Raw genomic sequence first — 16,969 nt, 5'->3', positions numbered from 1 at the left:
TCCAAAAAGCCGGTGGTGCCAGTGAGATCTGTTATGTATTTATCCAGGGTCTTAACCGATTTGGGTCCTAATAGGAATCCACAAGTGGAGATTTTGGGGGCTTGGCTCACACCGATGGGTGCTCAGGGCTCGGGCCCAAAGAAGCAACCGTAGGACTGCCTCTGTTACCTGCCAACGAGATCTACGAACGAATGACCAAGGCAGCGACAGAAGTTGACACGGTCTCTTAGAGGAGGCACAGACGTGCAGATGGGGCTGTTAGAGAGGAATTAAGTATGTCTGTGGTGATTCATGAGTTCATGTGGTTCTGGCCAGTTCCTGATACTCCACTATTCTTAGCATCTGTGGAGGACATACATTATTATTGCTGCTTATATCGCCAACACGACTGTGTCCGCTACTAAACAGAGGAAGCTGTCTAGAAATCAAAAGCAGTAGCCTTGGTCTATTTCAGAACGGCTACGTTTTTTTTTAATGTTTGAGAGAGAAAGAAAGCAAGTGAGCAGGGGAGGGGCAGAAAGACAGAGAGAGACACACAGAATCCGAAGCAGGCTCCAGGCTGTTAGCTCAGAGCCTGACGTGGGGCTTGAACCCACAAACCGGGAGATCATGACCTAAGCCAAAGCCAGATGTTTAACCCACCAAGCCACTCGGGTGCCTCAGAAAGGCTATGTTTGAGGAAACACACAACAGGGTCTCCCTAATCAGCTCAGCAGCCTGAGCAAACACCGTTTCCTAGAGGAAGTATCGCCTTTTACATCTGACTCATAATTACCCACACTAATGGAGAGGAACCATAGCACAGATAATCCCCAAAGAGAGGATAATTCAAACACAATTTACATTTGCCTCTGGAATGTATTATGTGATTTTCCTCCTGGAGCAGATTTCCCAAGCCTTCGCCTGTAGCTTGCTCGGGCCAGCGTTAAAATGAGTTTGCATCCTTGAATGGCTGGTTGATGGACGGGGGAAGGAGGGTGGCCGAGAGGCAGGGGCTCTGCGGGTTGCAGAGGTGAGATCTGACTGTGAAGCCACGTGACTGCAGGCGCCCTTCCAGGAGCGAGTTGGGTCCTCACTAAAATCGAATGTAGAGCCTTGTAAAAATGACAAACAATACCTCAAGCTTATATTATAGCCAGTGCTACCCCGAGCGCTGGTTTATACCTGCTGCTCCATGAAGGAAAACGCAAATATCTGCAGAAAAATCTCAGCCTGCAAACCAATCTTTGCAATAGTCACCACTTAGCCGGGGCAGGAAATGCTGGGTGAAACCGAGTGCGGTCGCTGTATTGCATAAAGAAGAGGAGGAAGCTGCAGTGACATTGATTTTTTTTTTTCGAGTATGAAATAAGGCAGTTGTAAGTGAGGCAGGTGAGCGTCACGTAACTCGAATGTACCTCTTTCGTATTTACCCGAGATGCCATTGCACACCATCTCGCCTGCAATTCCAGTTCCCAAGAATTTCCCTTATTCCAAAATTACGTTTTGTCTCATTTTCATTATGTAGATGTGCTTTAAGTCACAGACATTTTCTCTTCCATAAAAACAATTGCAGCGATTTCTAGAGAGGAATGTGGAGAAGGGGCTGCCGCCTTCCCTTTTCAATTTAAAGGTTCATTTACACCCCAATATGCATTGTTAACAAAACAGCATTGGTATTCTGCTTTTCCGCCTTCCTCCACAAGTCAGAAGGACTGGAAATTACGGTGCCAATCAGAGTTCAAGAGGGCTGTGAGCTTAGTTAAAGAGTGAAAATGTGGCTGGTGAGTGGTGGAGACCGAGCCTGTACTTCTGCACGAAATGCAAACGTACTTGAGCGTCATTGAAACTGACAAGTTATAAATCTCGCAATGTGGGTGCCGGTGTCTCCGACAAGGTACTCAAAGCAAAGAGCCTTGAAAACAAAATGCAAATGTTCTAGTTGTTTGTGATGGGAAAAGCTACGGCTTCATCACCTCCTCTCCGAGGTCTGGGATGGAAGGAAAGAGGGTCGCAAGAGTGAAAGAAACATGTCCTGGAAGCAGAGAGGTTGGCCTTTGTGACTCCATCTTTTATATATATATATATATTTATTTCTAGGAGAGAGAGAGCGTGAGCAGGGGAGGGTCAGAGAGAGAGGGAGTCACAGACTGAAACAGGCTCCAGGCTCTGAGCTGGCAGTCAGCACAGAGCCCGACGCGGGGCTCGAACCCATGAACTGCGAGATCATAACCTAAGCGAAAGTCGGACGCTTAACCGACTAAGCCACCCAGGCGCCCCTGTGACTCCATCTCTTAAATCAGTCGCTCGATGATGGGTGGGGGGTGAAAAGCAGGATGAAAAGTCCCTGGAGCTGCTGTAGGTGGGTGTGGGGGGAGGGGGATGTTATCAAGCTCTGCTCCCTGGGGGGCAGTTCTGTCTCCACCACTGAGTACCAGTGTCAAGGTGGGTGACGGTGCCACAAAAGGGTCCTTACTCTTCTGCGTGATGCGCAAGAGAAGGAAAAAGAGGGGGCAAGCACCTGCCATGGAAACTTTGTAAACATATTTAAAAAATTTTTTTAATGTTTATTTTTGAGAGAGAGAGAGAGAGGGAAACACAGAATCCAAAGCAGGTTCCAAGGTCCACACTGTTAGCTCAGAGCCCAATGTGGGGCTTGAATCCACGAACCATGAGATCATGACCTGAGCCGAAGTTGGACGCTTAACCAGCTGAGCCACCCAGGCACCCCTAGAATCTTGTAAGCATATGAAGAAACAGAGGATGTTAGGGTCAAGCGAGCAGCACACCAGGACAGAGAGAATGAATGACATCAAAATGAGGGTTAGGGGAACACTCATTAATCAAGGCTGTGAGGCATATTTGATGAAGGAGAAGAAATCATTTAGGATAATGTTTACCGTTGGAACTCAGACAAATGATTAGGAATGAATGAAGGGGAATGATATTTATGGAATGTTGACTGTTAAGCAGTGTAACATTCAAAGTCAGGAAAGACAAAATGTGCAGCCTTTTCAGTGGAAGCCTGAAGAACATGTCCCTAGCCCATCAAATATCAGCACATTTGACATCATATCAATGAATGCCTCATTTCTTGTCAAAAGAGGAATAGGAAAGCCAGAGATGAAAACTCAGGAAGTTGTTGACAACTTCCTATCTGGTTGTATTCCTTGACAGGCAGGGCCCCCAGCCAAATGTGGCTACTCTGACTCCTTTATAAAGAGTGAGGGGCGCCTGGATGGCTCAGTCGGTGAAATGTCCAACTTTGGCTCAGATCACGATCTCGCGATTTGTGGGTTTGAGTCCCGTGTCCGGCTCTGTGCTGACAGCTAGCTCAGAGCCTGGAGTCTGCTTCAGATTCTGTCTCCCTTTCTCCCTGCCCCTTCCCTGCTCACATGCTGTTTCTCTCTCTCAAAAAGTAAACATTAAAAAAGTTACACTCTAGTAAAAAATGAAAAAATCTGTGTGTGTTTTAAAAAAACCACCCAAGTGTCCGCTGTGGCCTACAGCACCCACATAATCCTGGATGTAAAAGGGTCAGGCCGCCACTTGGGGTGGAGGTTTCATGGTATTGCACCACGGGATGTCAGAGCCTCTGTGTTTCTGTCCACTTAGCGAGGCGGGAGATCCGTGGCCCAGACCTCATCAAGTCACGACTTTTGACACTTCTGCAGCAGGAGAGACTTTGATGAGCACGGCCCAGGAGCTGGTGGCCAGAAGACACAGAGGCTCGGACAGTCGTGCGAAGGAAGCACAGGCATCATTAGCATGGACCAGGCTCCTCAGCACCACTGCGTGGGGGCCAGCAGGTGCGCAGGCAAAGACGGGGGAATGTTATGCAAATCATAACAAAGACCCTAACTATAACCAGACTGATGAATGAAGAAGCCTCCATCTCGTCTTCTCCTGTAGAAGGGGAGCTGCTACCCAGGGACAGGTGAGGGCCTTTCCACGCCTTGTTTATCCAGGTGGGCGCAAGGGTGGGGCTGCGACCGTGGGTCCAAGACCCCTAGGTTCTGACACGTAGTGAAAGGTGTCCGCCTCTGAGCCCGACTTCATCACAGGTTAATGGGACTGAGACTGACATTTGCAAAAAGTGATGGAGGCTCCAGCACTCGGGTATGCTCTGCACACTTGGTGTCAACCCCTCCAGATAACGTGGGTGGCTCCGTCCCCCAGACACGACACCCAGGCAGCAAAATTCCCCCACAAGCCCTAGCGCTGGGTGTCCCGAGCCAGAGCCCCCACGCCCCCAGGAACATGGCCTTGACCGCCCTACCCTTCTCGCCCATGTCTGGGAGGGTGGCGGGAGCCTGCTCTCCGCAGCCGGTGTAGACATGCCGTGATGGGATCCGCAGGACCCCCCGGTGCCTCGCAGGTTCTCCACTGGGAAGAGCTTGTACTCGTTGGTCTCGTTTTTCATGGGTTCCAAGATATACGTGTTATTTTCAAATGTAATAAGTCCCCTGTTGAAAAAGAAATCAGAAAAATAATATATATATAATTTTTAAAAGTAGCTTCTTGTTTATGGCCCAGGTTCTGTTCTTAACAAGGGAAGGAATGGCAGGAGGAAGGCCAATTGATTTCTATCCTCAGGTTTTAACATGGAAGGCCATTTCTGTGCCATATGTTTGCATGGATTCTTCTTGCAAATGTTTTGAAAACAAGTCTGGGAAATTTTTTGTTTCAAATATTTTATGGTGAAGAATAGATGGCATTTAGCCTCTATGTTTTTTTTTTTAATTTCAATTTACAGTTTTTTTTTTTTTTTTTTAACTGGCAAAAAGAGTTGAGAGAAAAGATGTTTTCTCTGCTTGGAAAAGAACTCTATCTGAATTAGCAGGTGTGATTCAGAAGGGAAATCTTTTTCTTTAAAGGAGAATTCCTGCATGTGAATTTTTCAGTCTGATCTACGTTTCCTAAATCTTTGAAAGGATTCTGATACAAGGTAGAGCATACACTTCCAATTATTGATGGGAGATGTGTCAATCAAGGAAGCAATGTAAGGGCACAAGGCATTGGAGCTGCTTCTGGAAGGCTGAGGTCTGCGCCCCGGTCTGACTTGGCTGAAGGTGAATCTCTCTTTATAGGAGCGAGGACCACTGGGAAACAGCCCTGGCCTGAAGTTGACAAGCAGGCCTTGGGGGTCTGTCAGTCCTTACCTGGAAAATGGGATAATCATATCTATTTCTCTGGGCGCTATGTCATCTAATGAAAACTTTTGGTCCTGTGAAGGCCATAAATCAGTGCTTAAATGGTTTTTTATTATTAACAAGGTCAGGTCCACAGATTAGGCTTATATTAATGTGTTATTCCGAAGACTGACACTTTCAGGAAGGTCCTGTGTTTTGATATCACATCTGCCCACATACTGGCCATTCGTGACTCCCTGACATAAAATGAAGCATTAATATGATAAATATACTTCTGGGAATGACAGTAACTCCTTAGTTACTGAAGTAACTTCAATACTTCAATACAAAGAAAACTTGGAAGTAACTTTCAGATTTGGGAATAAAGGTGTAAGTTCTTTTACAAAACAGACAACTTTGTTAAACATTCTACCTTGTGGAGAGAGAAGGTGGCCTCAGGCCATGGACCACACTACACGTCTGCCCTTCTGGAACAGGTCAGAAGTAATGTTCCACTTCCCGGGATATAATCAATGCTAGCCTAAGACGGGCAGCTTCCTTCAAGTGTTAGGTTGATGGTTTTTGTTTCTCTCTTTTCCAGGGTGGGACAATAAAGTAATTTAAAAGGCTCTTCTTGATGTTGAAGGATTTCTTTGGAGAGATGGCAATTTGAGTAATAGTAAACTGGCAGCTTTAAGACTTCCCACATAATAATGAAAGCTTCTAGAGACTTCCATTATTTAACGAGGTAACCACAACCTCTCCACTACAGAAATGTTTACATGTTCATGTGAGATTTATCGCACTGTAACAGACATGTCTACCATAGCGAGCCTTCACCTTTTTTGAAATATGAACCCTTTTACACCCTTCTCAGAAAAATTCACATATACACATGCCCGCAATATTTTGCAGATAATTTCAGCAGATTCAGGACTACAGAAGAGGTCCGTGGGTTCTGGTTTAGAGTTCTGATTTAGTTCTAACACATAGTTCACATCACATCAACTCAAGGATCTGAGTATGCCTTAATCCTTAAGAAAGAGCTGAAGAAACCCATTGCTCCATTAATTTTCTTCAGAAAACCTGAGCCATTTTCCAAAAGAGGAACCTTGGGAAATGTTCTTATGTCATTCGTTATTCAGCTCTTCACTCATGCTATGCTTATCATTTAAAAATTTTAGCACATGCGCTGGTAAAACAAGTGCCATCTTATGCATACTGATGCCCCATTTATAGGTGAATATTTAGCCACTCTTAGATTTTAACAGAATGACAGTATTTCAGTACTCAAATAGTATGGAAGGAAGAGGTCTGAATGAGTCACATATTTATTTTGAACACAACTGGTGAATAAATACAATCTATTCGATTTGTTATTGTTCAACTGGCTTACTCCACCAGTCCTACTGAATGAAGTTACAGGCAGTGGGAAGGAGAAAGATCATGCCTGGATGCTTGTGTCCCAACCAATGTATTCCTCTGTCTCCAGGAGATGATACAGATATGACTTTGGTCATCAACTCTGTTGGGGTGGCCAATATCTCGCTTCTTAAAAAGTTCTTTATGAAACAAAACTTAGGTTTCTAAGTTTTGAATGGGTAGTGGGGGATTTTTGTTTGTTAAAGTTGATTTTAAAGAGCATAAATTAAGAAAGAGTACTTAAAAAACTAGGCCAAGGGAAGACAAACACACCTGAAGGGAAAACACAGATTTGCTAAAAACAAAAACAAAACCAAAAAACAACTTTCTTGCCCTAAAACAAAGATGATCCCAACATTTCATTTTGTACGCCAACATTTTCTATTTTGCGTTAGGTTTAAATAAGCTGAACCCTCACAGTAAAACATGTCACCACGTTCTAATCATGAGAAACAAATTACTGAAAAAGTTTTTCTACTTTATGGAAAATTTTTAGAAATTGTTACTTAGTCATAAAAATGTTCTCATATCTCCTTTTATCTTTTAAGTCATCCAAGGGCCAGATGTTGAGAAACTAGGGTGAAGGCTTTCCCTTTGCTCCAAACAACTCGCAGCCTGTAATGCAGCTTAATTAAATAATTGCTTTGGACTGTCTTGGGTATAATTAATCATTTAGCCCTAGAGATTGCTGGAAACAACCATGGACTCAAAATTCAAGGATTCAGGGTTACTGAGATGTAAAATTTTGATGTTCTCACAGCCCTTGCTGGCCCCGAGCTAGATAAGCGAGTGTAATTTAAGCTGAATGTCACAGATTAGTTGTAAACTTGGAGTTGGAAGTATCTCGGAGTATGGAATTTAAATCCAGCAGATTTTGAAATTGGGGCTTTTTTCCCCTTGCCAGAGTGGGGCAGGAAAATGAAGTCCCTGGGTAGCTTCTCCCGGGAAAGATTGGGAGGATACTGGATCGGCCATCATGGTGGGGAGCGAGGCCAAGTTCTTGGGCAGTGAATTGAGTATATGAACAGAGGAAAGCAGAAGAGAAAGGCCTGGTTGGGGGTGACATGGGCCACCTGATGGCGCTCTGTCTGGGCTGTGCTCTTTGCATTTATCACCCAGTGGGTCTGTGCACGGCTGTTGCTCTGGCCATGATCCCCACTGTCAAGGACATGCTGGAAGCATAGCGGGGACCTGTGTGCCCAAGACCCGCACCTTTCAACCCTCACACCCTCTTGCTTTCCCCTAGTGCTGTTTTGAGAGGGAGGTGGGGCCTCTCATGAGAAGCATCAGAAGGAAAAAAAGAGCCAGAGAAACAGAGTGGCTGTTTGAATATAGGCAGCCTTACTTTAAAATTTAAAATCATGTTGTTTTTTCCTTCAACGGAAATGAATAGAAATCTATTAAAATTTTAAATTGACTTTGTTAGTTCTCAAAGCGAAAACTCAGGAGGCCTATATTTCCTCGGGATAAGTTTTTGTTTTTCTCAAAATTCAGTTTTTAATCTCCCAAGCAATGGTGCATCGGGCAATAACAGAGCTTAATGCTGTTGTTCTGATTATGATTTTTCTTACATTCTCGGGTAAGTCGGAGAATGGCATGTGGATTTTGACCACCTGTAATAAGGCAATGATTAGAATATATGAATTATCCAGACCTAATTCCATGTTCAACTGCTAATTGAATTTTCGTGAAAAAAAGACTTCTGGTCTCAATATCAGGCTGCCAGTCATAAGTGAGAAGTGCGGTCGGCATGAAATTTCATTTCAGTCCCTTCCTGGGGGAGCCCATGGATAAAAGTAATATCCCTGTGCGCTGGATACAGCGATCGCTGCGGTATCAGTGAACACGCAAGCCCTGGTGGGCTTATTTTCAACAAGTAGTTTTCATGGGAACTACTCAGGTACAGTCAAAACAGATATGCAGTGTCCCCTGGAGCATGCAAAGCCCGCGCCAGCTCCGCTAGGGCCACACAAAGGTATCTCACCCCTGGGTCCTGTTTCAAATTTAATTCATATCTGGGTTTGGGAGGCATGACAGAGGATGTAAAATGTTAAACTATTATAAAATATTTTAATAATAGTGGTGACCGGCACATCAGTAATAATAATAGCAGCTACGATTCATGAAGAGAACACCTCCCCACCTGGAGCCAGGCTCCTTTTAAAAATAACAGTGTTGGGGCGCCTGGGTGGCTTAGTCGGTTAAGCGACCGACTATCGCTTAGGTCATGATCTTGCGGTTCGTGGGTTCGAGCCCTGCGTCGGGCTCTGTGCTGACAGCAATCTCAGAGCCTGGAGCCGGTTTCAGATTCTGTGTCTCCCTCTCTCTCTGACCCTTCCCTGTTCATGCTGTCCCTCTGTCTCTCAGAAATAAAATTTAAAAAACCATTTAAATAAAAAAAACCCAGTGTTATCGACAAATGATTCACATACCATTAAGCTCACTCTTTGAAAGCATGCAACTCAATGGCTTTTAGCACGTTCGGTGAATTGTGCAAACCTCACCCCTGTTCCTAGAATGTCTCCATCACCCCCCAAAAAACGACGTGCCCATCTTCAGTCATTCCTTATGCTCTCCTGCCCCATGAGTCAGGCTTTTGAATCCCTCTGTTTCCTCAAATATTTAGAGCAATCCTTTTAGAGCAGGTATCACGAGCCCCTTTTACTAACGGGAAGCCGATGGTAAGAGTCCAAGGTCACCGTAGTGGGTTGAATAGTGTTGCCTTAAAATAGATATCTAAGTCCCAACACTGGTACCTATGAATGGAACCCTTGGGGAAAGGGTCTTTTCAGGTGTGATCTTGTTAAGGACCTCAAGGTGAGCGCATCCTGGATTTATGGTGGGCCTGAAACTCCATGACACGTGCCCTTAGGGAAAAAGGAGAAGACAGAGATGTGGCAGGAAGGCCATATGAAGGTGGAGGCAGAACCAGAGTGACACAAGCCAGGGCACGTCAAGGGTTTGCGAGGAGGCGCCAGGAGGGAGGCATGGGTGGGTGGGAGGCATGCTGACTCCTTGACTTCAGACTTCGGCCTCAAGGACTGTGACAGAATTCTCTGTCACTCTAAGCCCCCAAGTTTGGGGTCCCTTGTCATGGAAACTCACATAGTCACACAGCGGGTCAGCAGCACAGCCAGGAAGCCCCCGGTGGACCTGGCTCCCAAGCCCTTCCCTTGGCCACACTGGGTGGTCGGCCTTCTCTCCTCAGTCACCAAAGACTCGCGCTGGGGAGGCCACAGCTGAGCTCAAGTGCAAAGGCCACCCTCGGGATGGGTGGTCAGCCCGGTGCTGACAGAGGGAGGGTTCACAAACGGCCCGAGTGAAACAGGGGATCGTGAGGGGAGTTTAGGAGGGTGGGGAGGGCTTGGAGGGCGGGGACCATGAAGGGCAGGCAAGTGGCCTTGAAGGAGCAAGCGCTGAGGAGAGAGAAAGGTCAGAGTGTGCAGATAAATGCTGCGGACACAGGAGGGCGAGTGCGGGTGGATGGTGGGGGCCGCGAAGGAAGGCGGGGCACAGGATTCGGGCATCGTTCTCTGCCTCCAACCTTCACCATGGCTTTGGCCTTGGCTGCACCGCGGCCTCATCACATACCATTCCACACCCTTCATGCAGACTACATAGTGCCTCTTATACACACTTCAAACTCCTGACCGCCAGACTCTGCTCCGGCTGTCCGTCCCCTGATTCCTCTGCCCTCCCCCGCCCCCACCCCAGGGTGCTCCATCAAATCCTTCAGTGTAACCGTTGGTGACCACCCCTCTGGCCTGGTGGGATGCAAGCTGCTTCAAGGCCAGGGCCATGTTCTGTTCCTCAGTGTCCCCACCCAAAGGCCTGCCACCAGTGTTGTGGCTGCCCTTGGCTGAAATGACCATCTGGGCTGATGCATAACATTCAGGGTTCACCTCAGCCAAACTTTCAGGATTGCCTGGCATTCTGGTCCCTTCTGTGGTTTCTCTCACGGTTTTGTGCACGCCCACGTCGCAGCGTTCACTACACAGAACACAAATGGCATGTGGCTGCTTTACACACCCAGGGAGTATTTTTCCTTATTCGCTTTGGTTTTCCTAGCTCGGCTCTGGGACTGGCATGGTCGGTGGGTGAGCAGGATGTGAGCCAGGGACCAGGGCGCGTGTGCGGGAACCCTGGCACAAGCGCGGGAGGGGCTCAGTGGCTCTGACTCGTGGGCCACGGGGAGCTGTGCGATTTTGTGTGCAGCAGGGTGGCAGGACTCATGTTATGATCAAGCTGTGTTTGTGAAACATGACCTTCTGGAATGTGCGAGATGGCTGTGAAGGAAAGGGTGGAGGCAGGAAGCACGGGTGGGAGGCAATTAAAAAATTTTGGAGCAAGGGTTGATCCAGGGTGGCGACGGGGGGATGTGAATAAGAGACACTTAAGTGGAAGCATGCAGGGGCTGTGAGCACAAGACGGGTCATCGAAGGTCACCAGGGGCCAAGTTTGGGAGCCAGAGGTGGGCTGGTCCTTTCACGGAAAAGAGGCAGGAGGGGAGCCTGTCTGGGGACTGAGGAGTTTGGATTTGGGCATTTTGGAGTTTTGAGGGAGAGTGGAGCAGGGGAGAACCGACACTTGACCTTGGACGACCTTCAGGATGGACACCAGTGACGCGTGTGGAGGGAGTGGATGAACTGTGAACCCAGCACTGGCTACAGATCCCGCAGGGCTGCTGAGTGACTGTCCGCAGAGGAGGATGAGGCAGGGACAAGGAGAGCCCTGGCCTGAGACGGGTGGCGTGGCCACGGGGCTGGAGGGCAGGCAGCAGAGGCTAGCCCATAGAGCTAGCCCATAGAGTGAAGGGTTGCAGTGCAAGCTCAAGGTCAGATTGGTTTTACCTCCACTCTATGCAAATTTTTTCCTTAATATGGTCTACTACGCTTCAGAGATTTTTAAAAAGATTTTGGACAAGCTAGGATTAAGTGTCATTGACCACTTGATGCCACCAAAGGTGGCTGAGCACCTATAACATGCCAGATTCTAGGCCTGGGACTCACCGTCCAGCGGACAGGAAAAGTAAAGGCAAGGTCATCTCAGTGCACCTGACTTTTTGGCCCGTTAGACCGTTTTGCCACAGGCCATTTAGGTTGAGCTGTGAGATCTGTAGAAAACCACATCTGCCCACGTGAGTGACCAGAGTCAATCCAGGAGATGCCAGTGGGCACATGGCATTGGACGAGGGAGGGGCCTGTGGAACGCTGTGGCTACTTTCCCAGACTACTGCCCGCTCTCTGTCCACTTTTCCTGCTAAGATTCCTTTCCCTTTTCACCTCCTCAGCTGACATTTCTGCTTCCTTTCTTCAAATGGGCCAATTCAACTTGTGTGTTAAATTGTAAACAATAAAATAATGATTACTCCATTAAAACAGAGGTGGGCTTTTTGTTTTGTTTTTATGGTGTTTGTCTTTGCCGTAAATTGCAAATGCTTCCTTTGATTAGGATGGTTTTTTCTGATTCCATTGATCATGACACTGGTCAATTCTTCGAAAAATAAGTTGACTATCTTTCCATAGCATGCGGCAAGAAATATTTTTGCATTTTGTGCTATTGTTGATTTCGTTATATAAAATCAGTGCGGCAAACTTTATATCACACAGTTTAAAGGAACACAATGATGTGTGCACTTATTGGGGGTAACAAACAGACTTGCATCTGAATATTCTTATGTAATTCAATTTTTGAAAGCGTTTTGCACTGTCTCCCCCATTGAAGGCCAGTGCTAAGGGCTTCAGGGGCTACAAGCAATGTATCAGAAATGTTCCCCACCCTGAAGGTCCTTACAAGGTATGCAAACGTATAGCAAGATAAGGCCGTCAACTATAACTGAAGTGAGAAGGTTGGGTGCCTTACCACAGAGATGCGAACAGATATTTATAAAGCACCTCCTCTGGCAGGAAAGGACTATTACAAGTGTCAACTGCCCTGCTCCACTCTCCCGCAAAACTCCAAAATGTCCAATCCAAACTCCTGGGTCCCCAGACAGGCCCCGGGGTGGGGGTGGGGTGCTTGATGAAGGAGGCATCATTTGATTTTGGCCCTTGGTGAACCTTCCAGAGCCAAATGGGAGGTGGGGAGAGGAGCACATCCCAGGCAGAGGGGCAACAGGGATAAAGACAGCAAGATGTATGAGGCCTGTTCTGGAAACAGCTAGAAACTAGTGCAGCTGGAATGGGGGAGATTCCTCACGGTAGCGACGATGGGGCTGAAAAAAGAAGATTCGACCCAAACTGTGCAAAAGGTTTAGCAGAACCAGTATGGACCGAGGGGTTAGCCAGACTTGGGGCTGAAGTGGTTTTCCCGATACAGCTGAGGGACCCCGGGGCCTCACTTCTGCATCCGTGTGACACCTGCCAGCTCTGGCGAGAATCGCACGGGAATGTGCAGAGCCCTGTATAAATGCAGGAGGTGCCTCTCTCGAGACAGCAGCTGTGTGTGTGTGTGGGGGGGGAGGTCCAGCGTCCTTTCTGTGGGATCTGTGGCTCCTGGCTGTGGCATCATGATGGGGCCCCCGATGATGGAGCCTCACGGCTGCTCCACACAGCGGTGGCAGTAACTCTGCCCTCCCCCTCATGACAGCAGAAATTGATGATGAACAAAGTCTGGCGTCCCCTGAATGCCATCATCACCTCACAGGAGATGTGTGCATGCACGCGTGTTAGTATGTGTGTGTGAGCACACAAGTGTGAGCGCAAGTGCACGGGTATGATGGCGTAAGCATGCATGCACGTAAGCTTTGTGCTCAAGTGTCCTAAACCCCATTTCGAAGTAGAATTATTATTATAACCAATGCTAGTTTACAACCGTAGACACCAGTTTTATCTATTAAGTGAACAGTGGGCTTAAGTCACGTTTAAGCTGAATTTCACCTGCCATGCCTGCAGGTGATGGCAAAGCTCTTGGCTGATCCCCAAAGTGTGAGCCCCCAGATGTGAGTAGGAGCCAAGTGGGTGGAGCAAGGGAATAAGGAATGGTGAGTGACAGTCCCCTCCGTTGAGAAGCTCATGCTGCAGCCAGAGAGCTGCATGGGGATGGGAAGGTGGCATTTATGAATAAGGTCAGGACCCGGGGACATGCTGCTCTGGGGCTCCAGCAGGCGTGTGCCGGGGCTGGGTGTCTGTCCTAGGGCAGCAGGCTGGCGCCTCTAGGGCGGGAGCAGAGTTCTGTCCCTGGCAGAACGTGCCGGCTGGGTCCCCGTGCTCCTGATGCTCACAGGGCCTCCCTGAGGCAGGTACTTCCCCGTGGGGAGGTGGGGGGGGGGCACGAAGCAGGGAGAGCAAATGAGAGATCAGAACATCAAAGGAGAATCCTGCATCTTTGCACTGAAACCGTGCTAACGAGGATGGAGCATTTCGGGGAGACACAGGATAAAGTAGAAAATTAACCTCGGCCTGAACTCTGCATTCGGCTTGGAGTCCCATCAAAGCAGGGAGAGACTCCGCGGCTTCACTCACTTTTATGGCCCTTTTTCTATGTTGCACTTCATTCCCCTCTATTAAAGAGCTGTCTCCTCTTTAATCCTGCCTTCTACTGGGATCTTTATGCTTTTCTCTCTCCTCCTTACCCCCCTCCCCCGCCTCCCACCAAGCTTCAAACGAAGAAGACTCACTTGTTTGCCTGAGACTCTCCACTCTTGTCCATTCTGGGACTGAGCTCCCCGTGCCTGCCCACATTTGGTCAAGGCTTTTTGAAGCAATACAGGACACTCTTTCTCTGCAAACATAATCCTCTGGGCTCCAATTAATGTGCCCCCGAGGACACGGGAGTGTCCCTCCACATTCCTAGATCTGGGTGTGTTTTTGGGTCACTCCACACTGAATTTAATTTTTCATCCCTATTTTCTTTCTCAAAGTCCAGTGGCCAGTGCCAGAGAGCTTGTCTCCATCGCTTCTTCTTCCAGGGAGCCGTTGATGGAACACGGCCTTCTCTGGTCTGAATTTCCACTTGCAAGATCTCAAGGTCAACTACATCACTCCGGAATTTCTCTGTTGATGCACGGGCTGCTGCTTTTGCAACAGCAGCACAAAGATCTGGGGAGTCCCAGTTCCCAGGAGCGTCATTCACACTCGGTGCTCCCCATTGCCGCGCCCGCCCCTCTTGGTGGTCGACAGCAGAGGACGCAGTGCCTACTCTTCTGACTTTTCCTGAAACCCCAGCCACAAGTATGTGACAGTGTCCCTCTTCGCCAGATGATGGTCTGTGCCAGGTGCCCAGGAGGGAACACTGTCCAGGTGCTGGAGGTGAGAGGTGCAGGCTGGGAATCAGACACTGCGCACTTGGGCAGAGGGGTTGACCTGTGTCAGGGGACAGTGACCTGCTCCTTTGGGGGCAGCCTGAGAAGGATAGAAGTTGTGACTGAGGGGCGTGGCCAAGCACGGAGGGCAGATTTGAATATTACTCTGGGACTACTTCATCCAATCGTTCCTCTTTATTTAAGAAATATAATTAATCTCATTGGTTAGTAAATTGTTTTTAGTATAAAAAGGAGCTTTTAGGAATACTTTGGAGATACCCCTTTCTACTTTACCTGTCAAGAGTTTGAGGGGCGCCTGGGTGGCTCAGTTGGTTAAACATTAGACTTCAGCTCAGGTCATGATCCTACAGTTTGTGGGTTTGAGCCCCACATCGGGCTCTGTGCTCGGCTCAGAGCCTGGAGCCTGCTTCGGATTCTGTGTCTCTCTCTCTGCCCCTCCCCTGCTTGCACCCTGTCTCTGACTCTCAAAAATAAATAAATGTTGGGGGAAAAAAAAAGATATCCTTAAAAAAAAAAGAGCTTGAGAAGACTATGAAAAATCACCTGAAAATTATCATCAGACCAATCCAGATACCTCTGGAGTTTGACGGTCTAAAACGTCTTCCTCAATGTGTGGAGGAGGCCTGTTCACCTGAGTGTCCTGGCCGTCATCTGTCCTTTCTCTGGCAAAAGCTCGCTGGTTTTACTTGATGCACGCATGCTCCCCACTTCCCATTTCTGAGGCTGGGTGGGGTTCACCCCCAGGTTGGCCCAGAGAATTAAACCAGGGCATCATACCTACCACTAGCCACTGTGATTGTTTCAGGGATGGGCCTGTGCCCCAGTGAGGTCCAATCGGGTGTGTTCTGGAGAACTCTGCTGAATTCAAAAGAGAGCCCTCCTTCCACCTGTGCTCTGAGGATATAAGCCAGGAGCTGCCTGCAGCCTCGCTGTCATCACAAAAATAAGCTGTGCATAAAAATAAAACCAACACAGAAGAAAGTAGAGGCTAGAGTAGAGACAGAATGGACTCTGGTAGCATTAGTTAGACCCTGGTTCCAGCCGTGCCTGAAGCCACTCCTGGCCTTCTAAGCAGCATGAGTCTACCTCCAAGTTTTGCTTGTTTTTAAGCCAGTTGGAACCAGCTTTCCTGTTCTTTGCTTACATCGACCTTTATATTAACTTGAAGGCTAAAAACAGTCTTCAGTAAATGGCTTTTGAACAAACAGGGCTTCAGGCTCCAGGGAGAAGCAATAGTAAATTGTGGGTTTTCCCTTTCCGTGTATCAGAGACTCCTTATGGTCAAGCATATTGGACGCCACGCAGGAGAGGGTGACCGTGGTTTCCATGCGTGGCCGTTGCCACCGTGGCCTTGTGGGTGTCTGTCCTGGTTCCCTTAGAAAGAGCAGAGCTTTGCACAGAATTGGCCCAGAAGTGCTGCATGAGCACATCTCCCGACTGGCCCTGTCCCCGAACCAGAGAATGTGAGACAGTCTCAAGTGTCTGACGGGGTCTCCATTGGCAGCTTGCTCACAGCCAGGCACAGGGATGGCTGTCCTCTAGGTCACGGCCTCCCTCTATTTTCAAAGCCACCATTTCAGCTGGAGGCTTCATCTCTGTTTTAACACAAGAAAACTGGGGCTCAGAGAGGTCCAGTGACTTGTCCACGGTCACCCAGCTAGTTCACACTGCTGTGTGCTAGGGCAGAAACATCTTGTGCCGGCCCCAGATCACCCACCTTGAACCAGATGCCACCAGGCCTGACCCCGGCCCCTCCTTCACCTCTGTTCACCCCTGTCTCCCCCAGGAGCCCGAGCTCTGGTTTCCCCGTGAAGGTCGGGCCCTGTCTCCACGCAGGAGACATCTTCTGATTCCATCCGCATTCTCTTTGCCTCTCAACCTCCCCCTGACTCTCTCCCGAAAGGCCCTGGGCCTCAGCACCCCAGCTGAAGCCGGGCTGACCCCTGTTGACACCACTTCCCCCGCCTTTCAAGAGGGCACTTTGCTGTTTGAGGTCCCTCCCCCGTGGGCCCCAGTGCCCTGAAGGTGAGCCATCGTTCTCCTCCTGCACATCGTCACTTGCAACAGCTGTGCTTCCCCGCCTCCTCCGGGCGCCCACCGGGCCTGCGGGGCCTGCGCGGGAACGGCAGACCCTACCTAGTAAGTGACGTTCCGGAGGCTTCCCCAGCCATCT

General features: G+C 48.5%; 1 protein-coding gene across 4 annotated transcripts in view; it reads right to left on the bottom strand.

The window, feature by feature from the left end:
• ADAM12 (ADAM metallopeptidase domain 12) overlaps positions 1-16,969 on the bottom strand; it is a 346,871-nt gene that overhangs the window by 98,049 nt on the left and 231,853 nt on the right. For all 4 annotated transcript variants that reach the window (XM_039237898.1, XM_039237897.1, XM_039237900.1 and 1 more), the window contains one exon: positions 4,259-4,445. In XM_039237898.1, the coding sequence (XP_039093829.1) occupies positions 4,259-4,445 (187 nt within the window). The remainder of the gene's footprint in view (positions 1-4,258; positions 4,446-16,969) is intronic.

Source organism: Hyaena hyaena, unplaced genomic scaffold, assembly GCF_003009895.1.
Source record: "Hyaena hyaena isolate Hyena2069 unplaced genomic scaffold, ASM300989v1 scaffold_129, whole genome shotgun sequence".
NCBI lineage: Eukaryota > Metazoa > Chordata > Mammalia > Carnivora > Hyaenidae > Hyaena > Hyaena hyaena.
This window is presented reverse-complemented; position numbering and strand designations above follow the sequence as displayed.